The 19,196-nt window shown below is 46.8% G+C and overlaps 1 protein-coding gene across 1 annotated transcript; it reads left to right on the forward strand.

The window, feature by feature from the left end:
• The first annotated feature begins 7,067 nt into the window (after positions 1 to 7,067).
• Positions 7,068 to 13,716, forward strand: RHOV (ras homolog family member V). Its single transcript, XM_064715237.1, has 3 exons — positions 7,068 to 7,406; positions 10,509 to 10,567; positions 10,891 to 13,716. The coding sequence occupies exons 1-3, from the start codon at positions 7,211 to 7,213 to the stop codon at positions 11,329 to 11,331; spliced, it is 696 nt and encodes a 231-aa protein (XP_064571307.1). The 5' UTR covers positions 7,068 to 7,210; the 3' UTR covers positions 11,332 to 13,716.
• The last annotated feature ends 5,480 nt before the right edge of the window (positions 13,717 to 19,196 follow it).

A 19,196-nucleotide genomic window follows, 5' to 3' on the forward strand; every position in this document is an offset into this window, starting at 1 on the left:
GTGTGGGTATTTTTCCCCTGACTGCTCTAGCTCATACCTGTTCCAAACACTCCCATGATTTCGAGCTCTGATTTCCAGTCTAACATAAGCTGTGGCTACTCTGAATCCTTTTGTTCTTGTTCGAACACTGATCTTTAGTATACAGGACATTAGTGAGCTTTCATTTCCTCAGCAAAATCATCAGCAATCATAGCCTTCATTTGGAGGTACCAAATCCAGGATTTATCAAAACAAGAAGTTCTTGACTTCTCTTAAGAGGAGGTGATTACTTCCTTGGAGCATTCTACAATTCTCTACATTTGTTGCAGCTTCAGCTCATGCTTATGTCACAGGGGTGAGCATAGTTGACCCCTCATTTGAGATGATGCCTCCCCCTGTTGTCTTCAGCAATGATGCTTCTACTTTTCCTCTTTGTAGTCATATTTTAGCAGTAGAAAACTGAAGGGTTATTTGGTAAGGGGGGAATAAACTGTCTTGAAATATATCTGGATATTAGGGTAAATTGACATTAGTGCACAAACTTCTCAGTGTGCAGCTCTGTGGGCTGTTTCAACTCAAAGCCTAGATCAGACCCTGCTTTATAAGTTGGTTTTTTTTCTTGGTCTGGTCTAGAAATGGAAGAGGTTTTTGTTCTCATTCTGGCAGATACTATTGCCTGTTAGGGCTAATACCTCATGAGAAACCTGTGTCTGATTTTAATGTGGTTAAATTGGAGGCCAGATTTTCACCTTATTTGGAAATAAAACATCAGCCTAAAGCTAACCCAAGCCCACAAGCCTGCTCCATCCATCTGCAGTATCATCTGCTGTGATTATTTAATTTACAAACATGTGCAATAATTATATCCCAGTGCTACATTCACAGATTTGGTATTCTGAAAAGAAAAGAACAGCAAGGGTTGCAGAGGAAAGATTTATCAGCTCTTTGCTTCACCAGGAATGTGTGGAGAATCAGATGATTACATTTTGTAGCAGTGGTGTAAGTCTATAAGAGGGACTTGTGTGAGAGAATTTAGGAGATTTTGGTGATATGTTTGGGTTGGAAACCTAAATCCTTGTCTTGCTTTGGTACAGCTGTGGTCACAGCAGCAATTTGCAGTAATTTTCACTTAAACAGTTAACATTTTCTCCAAGCTGTGGACACAGCTATCAACATCTAGGGCTTGCATGGCATGTTATTCTCCTCAAATGCCTAGAGAAGCAGGTAATTCTAGATAACTACATTGATAAACATACAATGTGTCCAAGGTTCAGACTCCCAGGAGATAAACCCTGTCTAAATCTGGGCTTCCTCAATGCTGTCTGTGTCATTCCTGCCTGCCCTGTCCAACCCCCTCTTGGTGCACAACAGTTTGTATATGACTGCACAGTGAGACAGTTCATTGCCCTGCAGCAGATGACTCTGTTATTCCATGATGTAAACATGAGTGCTGGTGAAGAGGAGAGGGCAGGAAAATGTGGCTGTGGAAAGAAGAGCAGAATCTAGTGACACAATTAAAATTTGAATTAAACCCTGGACTTCCTCACAGATTTCCACTACAGACGGTACTGATCATCACTCCACCTCACTGTATATAGAATATTCCTTCACAGTGATGAGCATAAAAAGTACCCTGTGTTCTTAGAAGCCGTAGGCAAATAGGTGTAACACCCTAAATGCACCAGCCTCCATAAGATACTCACAAAGGTGTAACATGCTCCCTCCCAGGCTGTGAGACACCCCTGTAACTGCTTTGAGGAGAGTGCTGCAGATACCTGTGTCCCCCACTCAATCAAGAGACCTTGTCCCAAGAGAAGGGACAGCATTTCTGTGTGACTTTTTGAATGCTGTATACAAATTTAATGCAGTAAACAGAATTTCAGTGGCTGTGTACCCTGGGTACCGCAGTTACCCATGAGAACCTGAACTGGAATCTACACGGGGAGCCATCGGACAATTAGAATTTACCCTGGAAGAGATCAAAGCTCAGAATCTTGCCAGAGCCCGCCTCCTAACCATTAACCAACCTCCCAAGCTCTTCAAACCCATTGTCAGAAACAGACTCCTACGGACCAGTAAACACTGGGTGGAACTGTATCGTGCCCGAGCAGCAATTGCAGACCTGCAGACCGCGGCTCCCCTGACACTTTGTTTTCCCACAGGTGAACTACCAATGTCTGTTGCTGCTACATGTGCATTCCAGAGCAGGCTGCCCTTTGTAAACCCACCGAGTGCCCCCATGGAAACCCTAGGACGTAACCCATCTGTCCTAGAGTGTGAAAAAAGCAGGGTGGGAACATGCTTTTGCAGTGAGAAAACCTTTTCCCCATCACCAGCACCCTGTGGCTAATCCCTCAGTTTTGATCCTCAACGGAGATCCATAAATGATAAGCCTGAGAACTGAAACTGATAACTTGGCAGAGACAGTGATCTTAGAGCATTTTATGGTTTTCCGATCCCTCTTAAACCCAGCCCTTTACTGTTTAGTGTTAACTGCCTGCCTTTCCTTGTTTCCCAGGAGGTATGTGAACTTTAGCACCTTTCTCTTGCTAATTCCCTCACCCATTCCTGTTAAACGTTAGCGCCTCTTTTGGTGTAAAACGTCCGATTGAGTGACATAATTAAATTAAGCTCAGAGCATTGTCTTCCAACCCGTCTTTAGTCTGAAATTTGCTGTTTCTCTTTCAGATTTAAACAAAGTCTTTGAACGCCTTAAACTTTGCCTGTTCTTTCATATTCAGCAGTTGATGTATTAAAATATGTACTTTCTCCAGCAGATGGCAACACACTTCTAAATTATTCACAGCATGTCTGAGAGGTAGGACTAGTTCCTAAGCAAGTCAGGAGATGAAGTAGAGTTTGAGAAAGGGACTTGGTGCAATATGGTGCTTATCTCCCATTGGAACGTTCAAGAAAATATTTTTGAAGCTAGCGGCATTGTTATTTCATTTAAACTTACTATTCTTTAATATGAAAATGTAGTATAATACTGTTCTTGTGGTTCTTTGCGTCCACATTTAACAAGAGTGGCAGTGAACAGGTGACTCAGAACCTCTCTGTGCATCTCTGACGTTGCCTTTATTTCCAAAAAGCAATGAACTAGTTCAGAGGCCGGGACAGTGGGAGCTGTATTCTAATATTGTTTCTCTCTCCTTTTTTTTTTTCCCAAAGGCATTTCGAAAGCACACATCTCCAGTTCACAGCAGAAGTATCCATTAGCTGCTATAGAATTGTAAAGCATTTTTATTGCTGGAGAGTCAGAAACTATGGAGTTCCTATTAATCAAAGTCTCTATAAAGGAAAGAAAGTACTAGAATAATTCTTCCTTAGACTTCTCCTGTCATAATTTTTTCTATGAATGGGTAAAGCCTGATGTTGCACTGACACTATGGTGTGTCTGTTTTTGCCTCAGCGAAATTGATAGAAAATGATACAAAGAAGCGTTTGACATCACTTCCTGAAGGTTACAGTAACTAGACAAGGCACACCACAAGGGAAAACCAGGCTCCAGCTCTTGTCTTCTCCCTTTTGTCTGTCACTCCTTTTAAGTGGTAATTATAGTTAGCTCGATTTTTCCCAGGGAGGAAGCACACTCAGGTGCATGACAAACACTGGGTGACTCAGAACTGGTTGTGTCATTGCTTGCAATTACGAATTCGACCAGCTGGGCAGCGGCTGCACCTCGATTTCTTCAGTGTCTCTTGGCATCACGGGATCCAGTTTGCTCTGGCACCTGCACTCCAGTTTAGCCCCCCTCTCAATGTGGACCCCCACCCACCTGCCCTGTGTGTGATGGCATTGTCGCCTGTTCTCACTGTGCCCCCCTTTCTCGTTGTTTAGGTTTCTCCTGTGCAGTCTGTGAACAGACTGTAACAGATGGGATCCCAGGGCACCATTTGCTAAGGAGCCATGTTGACAAACTCAGCCCACTTGTACAAATGCAGGTAATGCTGAAGGCTGGGTTTGCTCGCTGCCATGTTAGGAGGGGCTGATAATATTTTTCCTTTCCCTTGGTGAGAAGGGAGCCATGCTATTTTTAAAACTGCCACCTCCCATAACATACAATGCTTTTTCTGAGGCAACATGAGTAATTTGCTAAGCTTTGCAAAAATGAGAATGGCTTCCACTCTGTGAGTTTCGGACAAGACTGGGAAGCAGGATATCATCCAAGGAGGCAGAACACGATGTCAGAGCAACAGAATACAAGGCTGTTGGAGGTCAAGTATCGCTCAGGAGACACTGAAAGTCAGGACCACTATCTGCTAAAAATCCCAGTGTCACCATTTCCCCATATTATAGTACTGCACTTCAGAATGGAAATTATCTGGAATAGTTTGAGCTGATCTGTAGTTTCATCCCCACAAGGGACAAGCCCATGTGTCCTCCTCATCCAAATTGGCTTATGTACTGTTCTTGATTTGGTCCATAGATGGACTTCTCCTGCCACAGCAGGGGTGAGAAAAGTTATTATAATTAATAGGAATGGGCAGAACAGAAGTGACTTCCTCTAAATAACTCGGTTTTTTAATAACAGGACTTTGTACAGATGTATAAAGTTTCTTTGGTGGTGACAGTCACACACTGCCTGAATATAGAAATTTATTTCCACTGTAAATCACTTTAATGGAGCAGCCTAGATAGTGCAGCCCAGCTGAGTAATGGCTACAAACTAACAGGACCTGAAATCTGTATTTGATCTGCCTGGAAAGAGTTTGATCTTCTGCACTTAGTTCTTGGTGGATAGGAATTCACATAATGAGAAATACCATCATAATTTGTACTAATTATAATTCCTGGGAGTGAGGCCAAATACAGCCTTGCAGACTGTGTATTTCCCACTCAGGCAAAACTGATTTTGGCAGAGGAGCATGTCAGGCAAGCAGCATACGACGGGGCTCTCCTAATCTACCTGCTGCCTACATAGGCAGAGCCAGTCCCCAGAGCTGTTGGTTCAGCAGCTCAGAGAATGGCACAGACTTTCACTGCAAAAAAGCCAGAACTGTGAAAAAAAATCTGGCAAACCCAAAATATCTGACTGCTCTCTGTGTTGTGAAACTAAACCTGCATCCACTGTTAGCTGTCAGGACGAAGGAAAGACCTGAGAAACGAATCCATGGGAGCGGCCCTGTTTGTTTGCTTAATCACTTTGTTTAAATATAGATTAAAAATCACTTAAGCTCATTGACAAATTAAGTGTGTGTCAACCAACGGTTGTCAGAAACTGCAAGGAAAAAGGAGCGTAGTCCCAGAAGGAAGAGATTTTAGGTAAGGAATAAGAGAAGAAGGGCTGGATCTGTAGAGTGGGGCAACAGTGTATCTTCTTAAGGGAGATACATTCCTAAGCAAGCAGCAAATAGGGAACTTGAACTGTCAACTTCTCTTCATCTCTTGTCCCTGCCAACAGTGAACAATTTGGTGAATAATCCCTCATTTACATTCATTTCTTCTGATTAAATGGAAATGTCATAGTTCATAGAAAGTCAGCCAGTCTGAAATGCACTGGGAAAGCTTTGTAAGATCCTTGTTTGGTGTGCTGCCTGTCCCAGCTGCAGTGTGGTGTGTCCTTGCTGGTCCTGTTGGAGGCACTGCCACAGCTCACACACTGCAGAGTATGGCCTGCCCCAGTGCATTCTGCCTTTTCTGGAGCAGTTCAGATGTCACCTGGCTCTGAACTAGCACTGAAGAGCATGGCACTGGAAAAAAACAGTCTAATGCAAGCCAGTCCCTTGAGATAGCAGCCACTTGCTCTAGCAAGACTACCTGGCGCATGTTTTAGCAGCAGCCTAGTTTCTAATACCATCCCCGTTTTTTGTAGCTGTAGAAATTCAAGGCTGTGCTACATGTAAAAACATATAAGGGGTTGATTCAAACAAACTGCTAGAGAAAACTGCAGAGGAAAAGCCTTCTTGCAGTTCCCAGGAAGCTTGTTGGCCCTCTCCAAAGAGAGGACATGCTTTGTCCACTGAACCTGAAGGGTTACAGTGCTCATGACTTTCTGTCACCCACAGGGAAAAGCACTCTAGACTGTACCTGACTTAAAGATTTCTTCTCAAGCTCAGCATTAGTGTAGGTGGAACACCTTTGTATCTTTCTCAGCATGGATGCAAACTACAGCAAGACAAACTCACCAGCTGCTAATCAGCTGCTGCTTGCAGCACAGACCTGCCTAGTGCAGACAGGTCTGCCTTGCTGAGAGGACCCTGAAGGACATCATGGTAACTAAATGAGTATTGTTCATTGATAGCCTGAGTCTAGCTCCTCCATTAGGAGGCAGCTCCACATTCAAAGCTAATGTTGCAATATTGGGTATTGCAGGAATTAATACTTTCCCTCCAGTGTTTCCAATCACTTGGAGGTGCTACACTGGTGCGCAGTGATGGCTGAGATAGTGTGGTTGTGTCTCTCCTTTTAAGTGGTGTGTTCCCACTCCTGTATTTAGTCATACTGCTTTAGACGGCGAGATCCTCAGGGCAGGGATGGAGCTCTCTTCTTAGCTGCCAAGGGCACAGTGTGGTGTGGGAGCTACCAGAGGTGAATATGAAAAACAGGCAGCAGACTGGGAACTCCTGCACTTGTCCATGCAGCTGGGAAAATACACTTTGCAGCTTTTGCCAGCAGGTAGGAACAGCTTGGCTGGGCCCCAGCAACCCAGTAATGCCAATCATGTAGTTAACAGATGGGATGACTTTTGACCATTTGCTTTAGATTGTCCTTCGCAATATTGACCAGCACTGTTGGCTTTACTTCTGTCCTGATTTCATGACAGAAATCACAGATGCCCCAAATGGCACAGAGGAGCTGCTTCTCTCAAAAAGCAAGCGGGGGCGACTCGGATGGAGCGCGGCTTTCCCGTGTGTGCGCGGCTCAGAGCCCGGCGTGGCACCTGCCGAAATTCCGAGGGCAGGCGCCGCTCGGGGGCCTGGCGGGGCAGGGGGTGCCGCAGCGGGACCCTCGCCCGCGGGACGGCGGCGGGAGGAGGCGGCAGAGCAGGGCTGGGCCGGGCCGCCTCTCGACGGGGCGGGACAGGGCGGGACTAGGGAAATGGGGGCTGGTTTTGTGCGCAGGGCGGCAGGTGCAGTGATGAGGAGCGAAGCTCGGCGGGTTGGAGAGGGTGGCCCCGCACGGCAGCTCAGACAGCAGCCCGCTCTCAGGAGCATGGCAGCGGCCCTGCGGCGCCGCTCCCCAAGCTGAGCCCTGTCGAGTCCGCCGTGCCACCGTCAGTGCCATTGCCATGCCTCCCCAGGAGCTCCTGGATTACGCGCCCGCCGTACGGAGACACAGCCCGTCCCGGGGCAGCGGCCCGGAGCTGGGAATCAAGTGCGTGCTGGTGGGCGATGGCGCCGTGGGGAAGACCAGCCTGGTGGTCAGCTACACCACCAACGGGTACCCCGACGAGTACCAGCCCACCGCCCTCGACACGTTCTCCGGTAGGTGCCCGGCCGGGCTGCGCGGGGCACATGGCGGCCCGGAGGATGCAGTCTGGAGCAGCGAGACCGCGGGAAGCTCGGGAGGAGCGGGGCCCCGGCGCGGGTGGGGGCGAGCGCTCCCGGGAGCACGAGCTGCGGACACACAGCCCGAGGGCGTTTCTGGGACTCGGACCGAGTCCCTCCCGCCTTTTGTGAGGCTTAGCAGGTGGAGGTCCTCCGTTCCGCATCTGTGTCAAGTTGATTTGCAAGTTCTATGAACTTGGGCATCTTCCTGGTTTTGTGGTGTTGTCATGACTAAATAGAAGGGGGCTTAGTTGATTTTTTTTTTTTTTGTTAGTGGTGGTTTTTGCTTCAGAAATAGTCTACAGTGTAAGGCTGTGATTTTAGCTTCAACTGATACTCGGGAAAACCATCCTTTTCTCTCATGTCTGGTGAAGTTTGCATTGAACAGAGTTTGTCAAAAAGTTGACAGGTTTTATAAGTCTGGCTAGAATTGCAAGCTGATGAGCTCTCATTAGTTTCCACTTTTGTAAATGCTATCTTTGTTCTTGTTCTACACTCCTCTTCCTTTGGGCTTCAATTTCTAATATAAACCCCAGGAGAATGCAAAGCCCTTTGAAAGACTTCTTATCTTCATTTGATATGAAGAAACACAGCACTACTTGGCAATGTAGATTGGTAGATTAGAGATGTGCTCAAGTCAGACCAGGAATGAGACATCCAATGTCTCATAGTCTTTGGGGTGCTCAGAGGGAGTGTTTTGTTTCAATGTCCCCTCTCAGTTGCTCACGCTGAGAGCTGTTGATTTACCTTCTCCAAGCTATTCTGCTGTTACTTGAAGGAATTGGACTGGGAACACGCTGCTGTTCATGGTCCAGAAGCCCTTTGTGAACAGATGTAAGGAATCATCAGTCCTCCAAGAGAAAGGTTACTGCACTCTCTGCTCTCTTTGCATTAATGTGTATGGATTGGACTAAGAGAGGCTAAACATTACTGTAGTTATGAGACTGCACATTTTTGGAAATGCAAATCTATAATAAAATGGTCCAGAAAGGTGAAGGCAAGATGAATGCAGAGACTTCCTGATTAACAGCAGGTATTCTGAAGATAGCTGCACATGGGTTTAGTTCCAGTCTGGATGTCCCAGTACTGAGTCTGCCTTCATAGGTTCATAGGGTTTGTAATGATATAAATAAAAAACATTAAAAATGTGTCTTGTGAAGTTCACTTTCTGCTTATTGGGAGGAAATGGAAGAACAGACAAGTTTCCTTTCCCACTCCTACTCTTACCCTGGGTAAGCCTGAAGAAAGTCCCTTCCTGGTGTCAAATATTATGCTTCAGGATCCAGCTCAGAAATTTCAATCCAATTCCTTCCACTTTTGGGGAATACCTGCCATTGAAACAGCCTGCAGAACTCAGCAGTTTAAATTCTAACCTTAATCCTGCTCATGGGACTGTGATGCCAATAACAAGATAGGAGAAGGTGTTGCATTGTCAGGGGGACGTCTCTGGGACAGCGACTCAGCCACATACAGATGTAGTCTGGCTCTACCTCCTGCTGGGTGTCGCTGCCAGCTGGAGCAGCCTTGAGTGAAATGTGCACCCAGTGACCTTTCTCCACCAGGCTGTCCTGTTCTGCCAGCCCCTTCGCTATTGTACCATGATCTATCCTCATCCTGAGGGTGTGGACCTTGTGAGGGCGGTATTTGAAGGGCTATTGCAGAGTTGCTAACCTAGCTCAAGCTAGCAGCAGATGGGATGAAACTCTGTGCAGACGCTGGAGCAGTAGGTAATATGTGTGGTGAGTTTCTTCTGAAGACGGCGAGACATTTCAGAGATGCTAATTCCTTCTCTCAGTGCACTTGTGAGACAGAGAAAACCAGATACTAGAAAGTCAAATGCCTACTGCCTTGAAAATCAAGTCAGGATCTAGCAGGTTCTTTGATCAGGAACAGGTTTCTCTTCCTCCTCTGGGGCAGATATGGTAACAACCCAACTGTTTCCCAGTCACACGGAAGCAATGACTTTCAGCTACGCCGCGAGGAGTGGCTCTGTGGTGGACGCACCCACCCCTTCTTTTTTCTTCCAGTCTTGGTCTCCCACCGAACTTCAGTTCATCTTTTTGTCTGTGTCCCCCTTTTTTCCCGAAGACTGTTTTCAGGGAGGAGTGCTCTCCTTCAAAAGCTTGTGTTAAACTCTCTTCTGTCACTTCTCACCTGACAAGTCACTTCAAGAATCACAAAAGATTTATCCTTCTTCTGGTTGTGAGATTTTTTTTTCTGTTTGTGGGTTTTGGGGGGCTTTTTGGTTTTGTTTCGTTTTTGTTTGTTTTTAACAAAAAAGACTATAAGGCGTCCTCCCTGCACACAGCCCTGGAGCTAACTCATGTCAAGTGTCAGCCATTGTCACCTTAGCCATGATGTCTGCCTCTACTCATCCAAGCACAGCCCCATCCACCTTGTCAGGACTTTACAAGTGATTTTGAGCTCCACAACCCTTTTTTCCCCTCTCCTCAGTTCCTAGCCTAATCTCTGTGGTGTCTATGCACTTAAACATCTAACAGTTTCATTCCTGATTGCCATCAGAGGTCCTGCCAGCTCTCAGGCTGAGTCAGTTGATACCACATGAAGGCTTACTGTGATTAGGGAGTGAAATGGGAGCAAGCCTTACATGTGTAATTCAGCAGTTTTTTGGTGTGTGGATAGTCTGAAAGGGATTTCACTGATCACTGTTTCCTTAATAGCTTCTTCATTACAAAGGTGGGTTTTAAGTGGTTCTCAGGGAACTGTTTGGCTAAGGGCTCTCCTTATCCAGAGGAGCAGTTGTTCAGTAACACGGAACTATTCTTTCAGAATTCTGGAGACAAGCACAAAACACCTGAGAGCTAACAAAACAGATCTGCTGCAGTTCTCTTAACGTTTCTAGTGTAAGCTTCAAGTCTTAGTGAGGTTTGGGAGGATGCTGAGCTAGGAGGAGGTGTGAGTGACTTCAGTGAGTCTGTTCAGCAGGGTATGAAGCAAAGTGCTCAAGAAAAACCTTGAGTGTACATGTGTATGCTGGCCAGCTGCTTTAGACTCATCCTTATTCTCCTTCTGCTACAGTGCAGGTCCTCGTGGATGGAGCCCCCGTCCGAATTCAGCTGTGGGACACTGCTGGACAGGTAAGCTCTATCAAAGCAGATGTCAATTCTGGTCCTGTGGGATGGGCATTGTTTTCAGGCTTTGAGGAAGGAGGTGTTTAACTGGGAAGAGAGGAAATGCACTGGTCCAGCACCAGCCATTTGCTGGTATGGCAGTCATAGACAAGTGAATGACAGATGCCCACAACTCTAAAACTTGTGTCTGAAACGTGGCATGACCATGAAGTCAGTACAATGCCCTGCCTCTGTTGCTATCCTAGTTAACTTGTAGAAAAGCTACTGCAGCATCAGGCTGTTAGAAGAGCTGTCCAGTGAAGATTTTTTTTCCCCTCCCTTTTCTACAGGAGGACTTTGACTGTTTGCGCTCGCTTTGTTACCCTGACACCGACGTCTTCCTTGTCTGCTTCAGTGTGGTAAACCCAAGCTCCTTCCAGAACATTACAGAGAAATGGATCCCTGAGATACGAACTCACAACCCGCGGGCGCCAGTGCTGCTCGTGGGGACACAGGCAGACCTGCGGGACGATGTCAACGTCCTCATCAGCCTGGATCGCTACCACGTGAAGCCCGTGCCCCGGCCTCAGGCAGAAGGTCTAGCTGACAAAATCCGGGCTGAAGCCTACCTGGAATGCTCAGCACTGACCCAGAAGAACCTTAAAGAAGTTTTTGACATGGCCATTGTCAGTGGTGTTGAGCACAAGGCACGTCAGGAAAAGAAGATGACTGCCAAAGGCATCAAGACTCTCTCTAAGTGCCGCTGGAAGAAGTTCTTTTGCTTTGTCTGAAGATGCTTTGAGGGAGGGGAAAAGAAACACCCAATGCCAGAATTGGCCCTGCACCTTCTTGGAGTGACTGCTCCTATGGCCCCAGCAAGGAGGGTATGATAAGCTGCTGGGCTTGGAAACCTGTCTCTTGCTGGGTACAGTATCAGATGCCAAGGAGACATGAACTAGATTTCCATGGTGCTGAGATGTGGAATGGTCCAGGCAGCTGTAATACCTGCTGGACATGTCTGTATTGTCCCAGACTAATGGGAGCTGTTCGTACATCAAGACTCAGTACCCCAGAACAGGCAGGTTCCTTACATTGTTCAAAATGACCAGTTTTCTGGTTGAAACTCACACACTTTCAGAGTTCTGATGCAGCATAATAAACATGAGGGACTTCTGAAATCAGCCTGTGTCTTGGCTGATTTACAGGCATGGCAGAGAGTAGGGCAGGGGCAGTTACATGCAACTGCAATGTGGTCAGGCATGAGGTGCAGAGTTTGTAGCATGAGGCTTGGGTTCCCCCTCTGATTCCATTCACCAAAATAGGTAGAATTCACTTGGATGTGAAAAAGCAGCTCTCTTTCTTAAAGGTCATGTACTAGGAGTACTCTTGAGAAGTTGTTTCCTAAATAAAGGCCATTAGCAGGCTGAAGAGAAAATGCACTGGGAGCTACAGCAATACTTTGAACAAAACCTTCTCTGAGAGGACTCTCTAGTCCTCTGGGTGCAGGTGTTACAGTCCTATCCTAAGAGGTAGTTGTGGACTTGGAGACCAACTTTGAAAGGCCTTTTGTGTGTGTGGTGTTTCAAAAGAAAGAAGAGGTGAGGAAGAGTGAGGTGTGACTCTTGTCTAGCAGAGAAAAAATTGGGTCAGCAAAGGGTTTATAACACTACCAAGGGGCAAATGTAGATGGAGGGAGAAGGAAGAAAAGGAAGCAAATAGAATGGAGAAAGATGGAATGAAGAAAGGTAGATGGAGAAGGAAAGGAGAATGAGTGTAGTTAAACTAAAGTTGTGATTCTACTTAGCTGAGATGCTAATATGCAGGGCAACCTTTAGGGACCTGAAAATTTTGCTAGAGATATGAGTTTCAAAGTAATATTGTCAATACATTCAGTTCTGAATCAAAAGAATGGGGTTGTAGTGAGAGAGTTTCTCTTTATTAGTGAAATCCTCAATTTCAGATCTCCACCGAAGAATGGAATTTACCTTGTACTGCTTTTCCTGAGGCTGCAGAACAGGAACAGAGGACTCAGGGCTTCTTTCTGTTATGCTTCCCTTTTTTAAAAGCCACTGCTTGATCTGCTGAAATCAAAAGCAAAGGAAATCCATGAAGTTTTTACTGGAGAAAATAATTCCTCTGGTTTCACTCTCTTCCCCTCTCACCACTTTCTCAGGGGATTAATACCTCAGAGAGTCTATTCACATTTTATTATATTTTATTACAGAACTTGCAGCAATTTTTAAATGTTCTTTTGCAGAGACATTTCATTTTGGTTTATGTAGCAGAGAGCATGACAGGTCTGTCAAGAGATGCTTTTGATACTCAGGGGGTTCTCTGCATCTGACCACAGCCCATCGCTTTGAGGACACTCTGGACTAATGTGATAGAAAGAGAAATAGCTGTGAATGGTTTGCCCTAGACCAAAGGCAAGCACAGGTGAGCTGGTGAGCCTGCAGCAAGGCAAATGTGACTAATGCAGTCTGGCTCCAAACAAATGCCTCCCAACAGCTCTCACAGCCGGCTGGTTTTGTATTGCCGCTTATGTAGTTCCCAGGATGTGAGACAAGACTGCTGTCTCCCTGGGCAGTACTGCAGGATGAAAGAGGTGAAATGTTCCTGGGAAGGGAAGTGGCCCACAGCCTTGGAGCTGCTTCTAGGGTAAGGCTCAGAGACCTGAAAAGGATGGTGCAACAAAACGAGCTGAATGTTGAAAGGACTCCTCCATCTGAAATGCCATTTGGGTCCATGAGGAGTCCCAAGAGATGGTGAGCACAGAGACAGTAGCTAGAAGTGACATGTCTGACACAGGTCTAGGTAGGACACCTGACAAAGCTCTCACTCAGCGATGCATCCCTGTGTGCATATCCTACCTGTACAGGCACCTTGCTGCATCACTAGTTCAGGTTGTCTGTTGTGTCTTTACACATTTCTTTAGCCTGTGAGACCAAGGGCTGTGGTGTGACCTGCCAAAGAGCATGCCACATCCCTGTGGAGCAGATCCACAGGTGGAAAGAACACCAGCCTCCTTCCTGCCAAGGACAGCAAGGGTTGTCCTGTAGCAGCTTGGTATGAAACAGGGGTTATTTCATTCTGGAAAAGAAACTGTACTGAGAGCTAATTTTGTTCTATGTGATTGTGTCTAAAATTTGTTCAAATAAATTTTTTAATGTCCACAATTTGTGTTTGTAATTTTGGCAGTGCAAATTAAGTTGGGCTTTAATACGGAGAGGGAGTTACTCCATTTTACTGACAAAGAGCATAACAGGGAAATGGCCCCACTTCTCACTCCATGTCCTAACCCCCACTAGCAATGGTAAAAATCCCCTCATAGCTGAAACTTTTCAGGTTCCTTCTCTTACCTCAGTTAATCTTTCTCTACCTCAGCAGCCCCGCAGTATGGAGGCTGCTGAGGGGGATGCAGTAGCAAACATCCAGGGTTTTCAATGCCTCTCCCCAGAAGCCACTCTCCAGGGACCAGTCAGGAAGCCCTCCCAGCCCTCACTGGGCCAAGCTCATGCAGGACTTGCATTTGGAGCCTTGATGACAGCATGCTGCTCTGTCATTAGGCTGATGGGTAATTTAGGACCAGCTTCACTTCGCTTACCTTGGCAGTTAAACACAGCTCAAGTGCTGAAAAATTTTGCCTGTGCCACATAGGATGCAAAGGCTCCATCCAAGACAGCTCACAGGACTAACCCTTTTAGCCTTGTCTTCAGTATTACAGATAGGTCAGGGCTCCTGCCTGTCCAGATGTGGGGTCCCATAGCTGCTCCAGAGTCAGATGGCTGGAAAGTGAGGTTGCTGAGGGAGGAGTGTGGTGGTTCAGCAGAGAGCTAGGAAAGAAAATGGACAAAAAACAAGAGTAGCAGAGGTAATGGAGAAATTTAGAAATTAGAAGGGAATAGGAAATCACTACCAATACAACATGATTTGGGAACTTGTGGTTTGGGTGAGGAGGTTGTTGGGATTTCTAGGATTTGTTTGGGTTTTTTGGGGGGGAGGGGGCATGGCTATTTACCAAGTCTGCAATCACACTCTCCTTCTACAGACCCACTGTTTACTAGGTGTAAAGTAACCTATGGGAGTATTTGGAGCTGGCTCCCAGCTTTGTAACTTCCTGGCACTAAATCTTACAAAAGCACCTGTGAATGGAAATAGCAGCAAAGTGTGAATTAACTTTGCAGGGAGTGAGTCATTCTACTGAGCCATATCCTGTCATATGCACAATAAGCACTCTAAACTCCCTGAAATCCGTGAACAAAGCTGAACTTCTGGGTGTGGGGAGGTGAATCTATCTCATTAAATGGAGCTTCCTACCAAAGCCACCTGAGGTGTCTGTAAAGCCTTGCTCTCATCCTCTTACGGCGCAGTACTGGATCTGTGCTGCTACCTGGCTTTGGTAGAGTCTGGGCTTGTTTCTGTCTTGCAGCGCTGCTTGACCAACCTGTATTTTCAGATGCTGCTGAGAGCACAGAGGAGTTCCTGGGAAACTGTTGCTAACACAAGCCACCCCACCAGGCTGGGTGAAGTTAGCCCAGTCCATTGGTAGGCCAGCACAATTCCTCACAAGTGCTGCTTAGTTTCTTCCACAAAGGATTCTTATGATTAGTTGATCTGACTTGTTCCATAGCAAAAACTCAGCATCAAATGCTAAAAGCACCAACATTTCTACAGGGTAGAAATTCTCTAATACCTTCTTTCTTGCTCAGGGCTCTGACTTGGATCCTGGGTAGTTGACTGCTGCATATCCTTGCATCCAGCAGAGGAACTGATGAGGAAGACTGTCCTTATTGTACTGGAGAATGCTGGTTGAGACCCAGCATAGGTAACAGTACAAGTACTTCAGTACAGGTACACACCATGTTTTTTTAAATCCACAAGAAGCCAGTGTGCTTGCTGCCATTGCCAAAGACCTGAGCTTGGATGTCAGCAACAGAAGGGACACAGTATGGAAAGGACCCTTTAGTTTCCTTTTTCTGTAGATATTGCACCCTAAGTGGGTTTAGCTGTGCCAAAAAGGTTTCCAGCTAAAAACACTTTCCTTTGCTTCCGCTGAACTCTGACTGGGAACTAAACCCCAAAATATACCAAGTTTCATCTGACTCAGCACAGCCTCATTCCAGCACCAAAAGGGCAAGTCTGAAAGTCCTTCTGGAGATCTTTATGCCCTGTAGGTTACTTCCTATTTATTTTGAAGGGACAGGCTGAACTATTACCAGGTCAGGAGCTGACATGAGCCCAGCAGGAGGGACCCTGCTGAAATGCAATTACCTCAGAATGGCATCCTCCCCCCATTTCCTGAGAGGGTGTGATTACATTGGCAACCTTATCACTTTCTTAACACTCCCCAATTTAATCCTCAGGTGCTAACTGGCTTTTTCTTTAGCTTGCTCCAAGTTAGGCCCAGCTTGGAAGCAGGGTCTGACTTTTCTCAGCTGTTCTGGCAGATAAGTAACCTGCTTCAACTTTGCTCCTAATACATTCCTACTCCTAATTTGGACTAGATTGGTCCTTTCCCATGGTCTTTTCTGCAGCCCCTCAAAGAGCAGTGTGGCAACACCACAAGAGCAGAAGGGAGCAGAGGCACTGCTCAAACAGATGCTGTCACCACAAGGCACGTTTTTCCTCTTGCAGCCTGTGTGCAAACTGAACTGCTGCTCTTCCCTTCTGCTGAGAGTCCTTTTTGCCCAGGATGCTACCCCTGGCCACATGGTCTGCTTGTACATCTTGAGTCAGTTTACATCATTGCCTCTCTTTGACCCTGCTAAATCACTCTGTAGTGAGCCTAGGAGATAAAGCATTTTTCCAAAGGAACCACTTGAAGTTTACAATATGGGTCTAAGACTGTCCTTCCTGTAGTGGAGAATGCTGGCTGGGGCCCAGCACTTGCTCTGCATCTGCTCCCAGAGAAGGAATCAAAGAGCTGGCCCAGCTGGCACCTGGGCCTCCTGGAAGCTGCTTACTCATGCCTCTGCAGAGTCCAGCCCTGGGCTCCCCATTCCCACCGTATAAGTACAGCATTGTACTTGCAAAGACCTATTGCACAAGAGGGCAGGGTATGTCTCAACTTATCCCTGAGACAGGTTCCCTCTGCTGCAGCCCCACGTGATCCTGGTTCCCAGGGTGACACCATGCCCTTTCCAGCTCCCAGACCGAGCTGCTTGGCATCCAAACTTGCAGGACTTGTTTTAGAGGAGCAGGAGATGTGGGTCCCATCCTCCCCCTCCAACCCCTTATCCTCAGCACTACCCCTAGGGCAGTGTTGTGAACTAAAATACTCTGGTTTCTGCTGCTATGGAGGAACATCAGGTGCAAAGAAATTTGGCTGTGGGACAAGTTTCACCACGAGTCACTGAGCCAGGCTTTTCTTTCCCATGAGATAATCTTGGGCGGGGCAGACAATCTCTTAAAATTAAAATACAATGAAAATACACGGGCTTCCCAGGGTCTGGGGTAAAGCTCTCTTTCCTTGTTTTCTCAGAAAGTGAGCCAGGCACTGCTGAAACCTTCCCCAGGCTCTCAGGGCAGAAGGAAGCACTGCAGCGGCAGCCTCAGAGCCAGGCCTGGTGCCTGCTGCTCCCCAGCTGGCAGCAGGAGCCCACCCATGGGACCTGGCCCTGCCGGTCCTGAGGGTGGAAGAGCTCAACCTGCTGTGGAAGAGAGCCCAGTTTAGCGAATCAATCACAGACAGCAAAGCCCCCTTCCTGTGGCTGCACTGCCAGTCACTGTGCTGCTGGCAGGGTGGAATTTCCTGGTGGGGACAGCACTGGAGATTCCCAAGCAGTTACTGACATGTGAATGGTGGGATGGTGGTGCCATCACAAATGTTAAACTCTGCAGGGAGCTCAGGGAGCTCAAGCCGTGGTCTTGTCCCTTCCTCCACCATCCTCATAAGCATCTCACCCTGCTACCGATCTTAACTCTCTGTTTCTCCAGGTAAACACCTGGTTACATTGCTCAGTGGCAGCAGGGACAGAGGGATGTAGCTGGAATCTGCCAAGGATCTAGCTGGGATCTCCGTTGGAAGGTGGGTCAACACCTCAGCCCTACACACTGGAGATCCTTTCTCCTCCGAAGGGAAAGTCAGCATCACGTGCTGAAGGACAGCTCATCGTGGGAGGATTTGGTTTTCCCGTCAGAGGCTGCATCCCTGCAGGGCTGGATGGGAGAGAGGCTGGGAAAGAGCTGCCCAAGCAGTGCCCATGGGTTTCTATGGTGTGCAGAGCCCTTGCTGCTCTCCTGCAGGCAGCCCTTTGCCGCTCCTGGGGAGCGGCTGTGCCCGGGGACAGCCGGGGCCTGCGCTGGGATGGCTCTCCCCGTCCGCAGCGAGGCGGCAGCAGGAGCACCCAGCTACGGGCAGAGCTTCAGAACGAGCGCATTCATCTTCCCTGCCAGCGGGGCAGGGAGCGCCCGGGGCAGGCTGGTGACGCACAGCACACCTGAGATCATTTTCATGGGAATAGACCCGTGAGAGACTGAGAGAGGAAGAGTCAGGGAAACTCTCCCAGCGCTTCAGTCAGTGTCAGCATTCACAGGGCAGATTTCACAAGATAAACAAAAGCCTTTAATAACCGCAGTGGAGGGAGACTTTGAAACCCTGTGAAAGCTCTGCCAGGAAAGGAGAGCAGCAGGCTTCTTGCGGAGTGCCAATGCCACCGGCCAGCCAGAGGCTTGGCAGGCACCGGGAAAAAAGGCTTGCAAAACCCAAACCATAAAGATCCAAGTGTGGGTACCCAGGCTGTATTCCCAGCTGTGAATTGTTTTACACATGGTGCTATACATAGCACAGAGGAGTTTTCATTCTGCTTGCTAAGGGATTTTCATAACATAGAGTAGATGAAAGATGTCAGCCACCCTGGACATTATTATCTGGATGGCAATGTATAATTTGAAGGGAGGGTAGGAGAGGATATCTAGTGTTTGATATCTTCTGCAGGATGGTTTGGTTTTTTTCTTGTAAGCCAAATAGATTTGTAGAGCAATAAGTTATTAGCATCTAACAGTAAAGTCTTATATGTACAAAACTCCTGTCAAAGGATTCTGAACTTGAAATACAGGGACTCTGTGCAAATAAATAAAATACAACCCTACTTTGGGAGGAAGAGGACTTCTTGCAGTACCTGCCTGCCTTGTGAGTACCAGTAACGGCAGTATCATAGCTTTACATGCAGTGCACTTATTCACTATCTCCAAACATCTCTTTTTGGATAATAAAGATAGTGTATTAGGTGTTGAGGGAGAAGATAAGTCTAAATATAATTTAGGTCATCAGAAACCTGGAAGTGCTATCCCAGGCTTTAACATAATTTCCCTGTGCAGTTTTGGGTGAATGACTTCCATTTGCCATTTGCAAAATGGAGTTCCTTTCCCTTTGTGGGGTATGATAAACATTTATGAACTGGTACACAGAGGGTGCCTTAGGAGGGGAAGGGTTATTGCCAGGAACATGACAATGCTTTTTTTCATGGTCCTTAAAATGGAATAAAAGTCCTAAAATATGTCCATTATTGCCCTTCATGAGTTTCCAGAGAGGAACTGGAAAATCAAACCCTCTTGGTTATACCTCTAGCTCTGAGAGCAATTATCTCCAATATACCTTTATAATATATATATTATAAAATTATATTATCTTTATAATATTATATATTTATAATAT

Source organism: Zonotrichia leucophrys, chromosome 5 (assembly GCF_028769735.1).
Source record: "Zonotrichia leucophrys gambelii isolate GWCS_2022_RI chromosome 5, RI_Zleu_2.0, whole genome shotgun sequence".
Classification (NCBI taxonomy): Eukaryota; Metazoa; Chordata; class Aves; order Passeriformes; family Passerellidae; genus Zonotrichia; species Zonotrichia leucophrys.

Bases quoted from the DNA above. Each gene is read 5' to 3' on its own strand.
- RHOV (XM_064715237.1), top strand. From the start codon at position 7,211: ATGCCTCCCCAGGAGCTCCTGGATTACGCGCCCGCCGTACGGAGACAC. The intron at 7,407-10,508 runs GTAGGTGCCCGG...CTTCTGCTACAG, and splicing joins CGCCCTCGACACGTTCTCCG to TGCAGGTCCTCGTGGATGGA. The intron at 10,568-10,890 runs GTAAGCTCTATC...CCTTTTCTACAG, and splicing joins TGTGGGACACTGCTGGACAG to GAGGACTTTGACTGTTTGCG.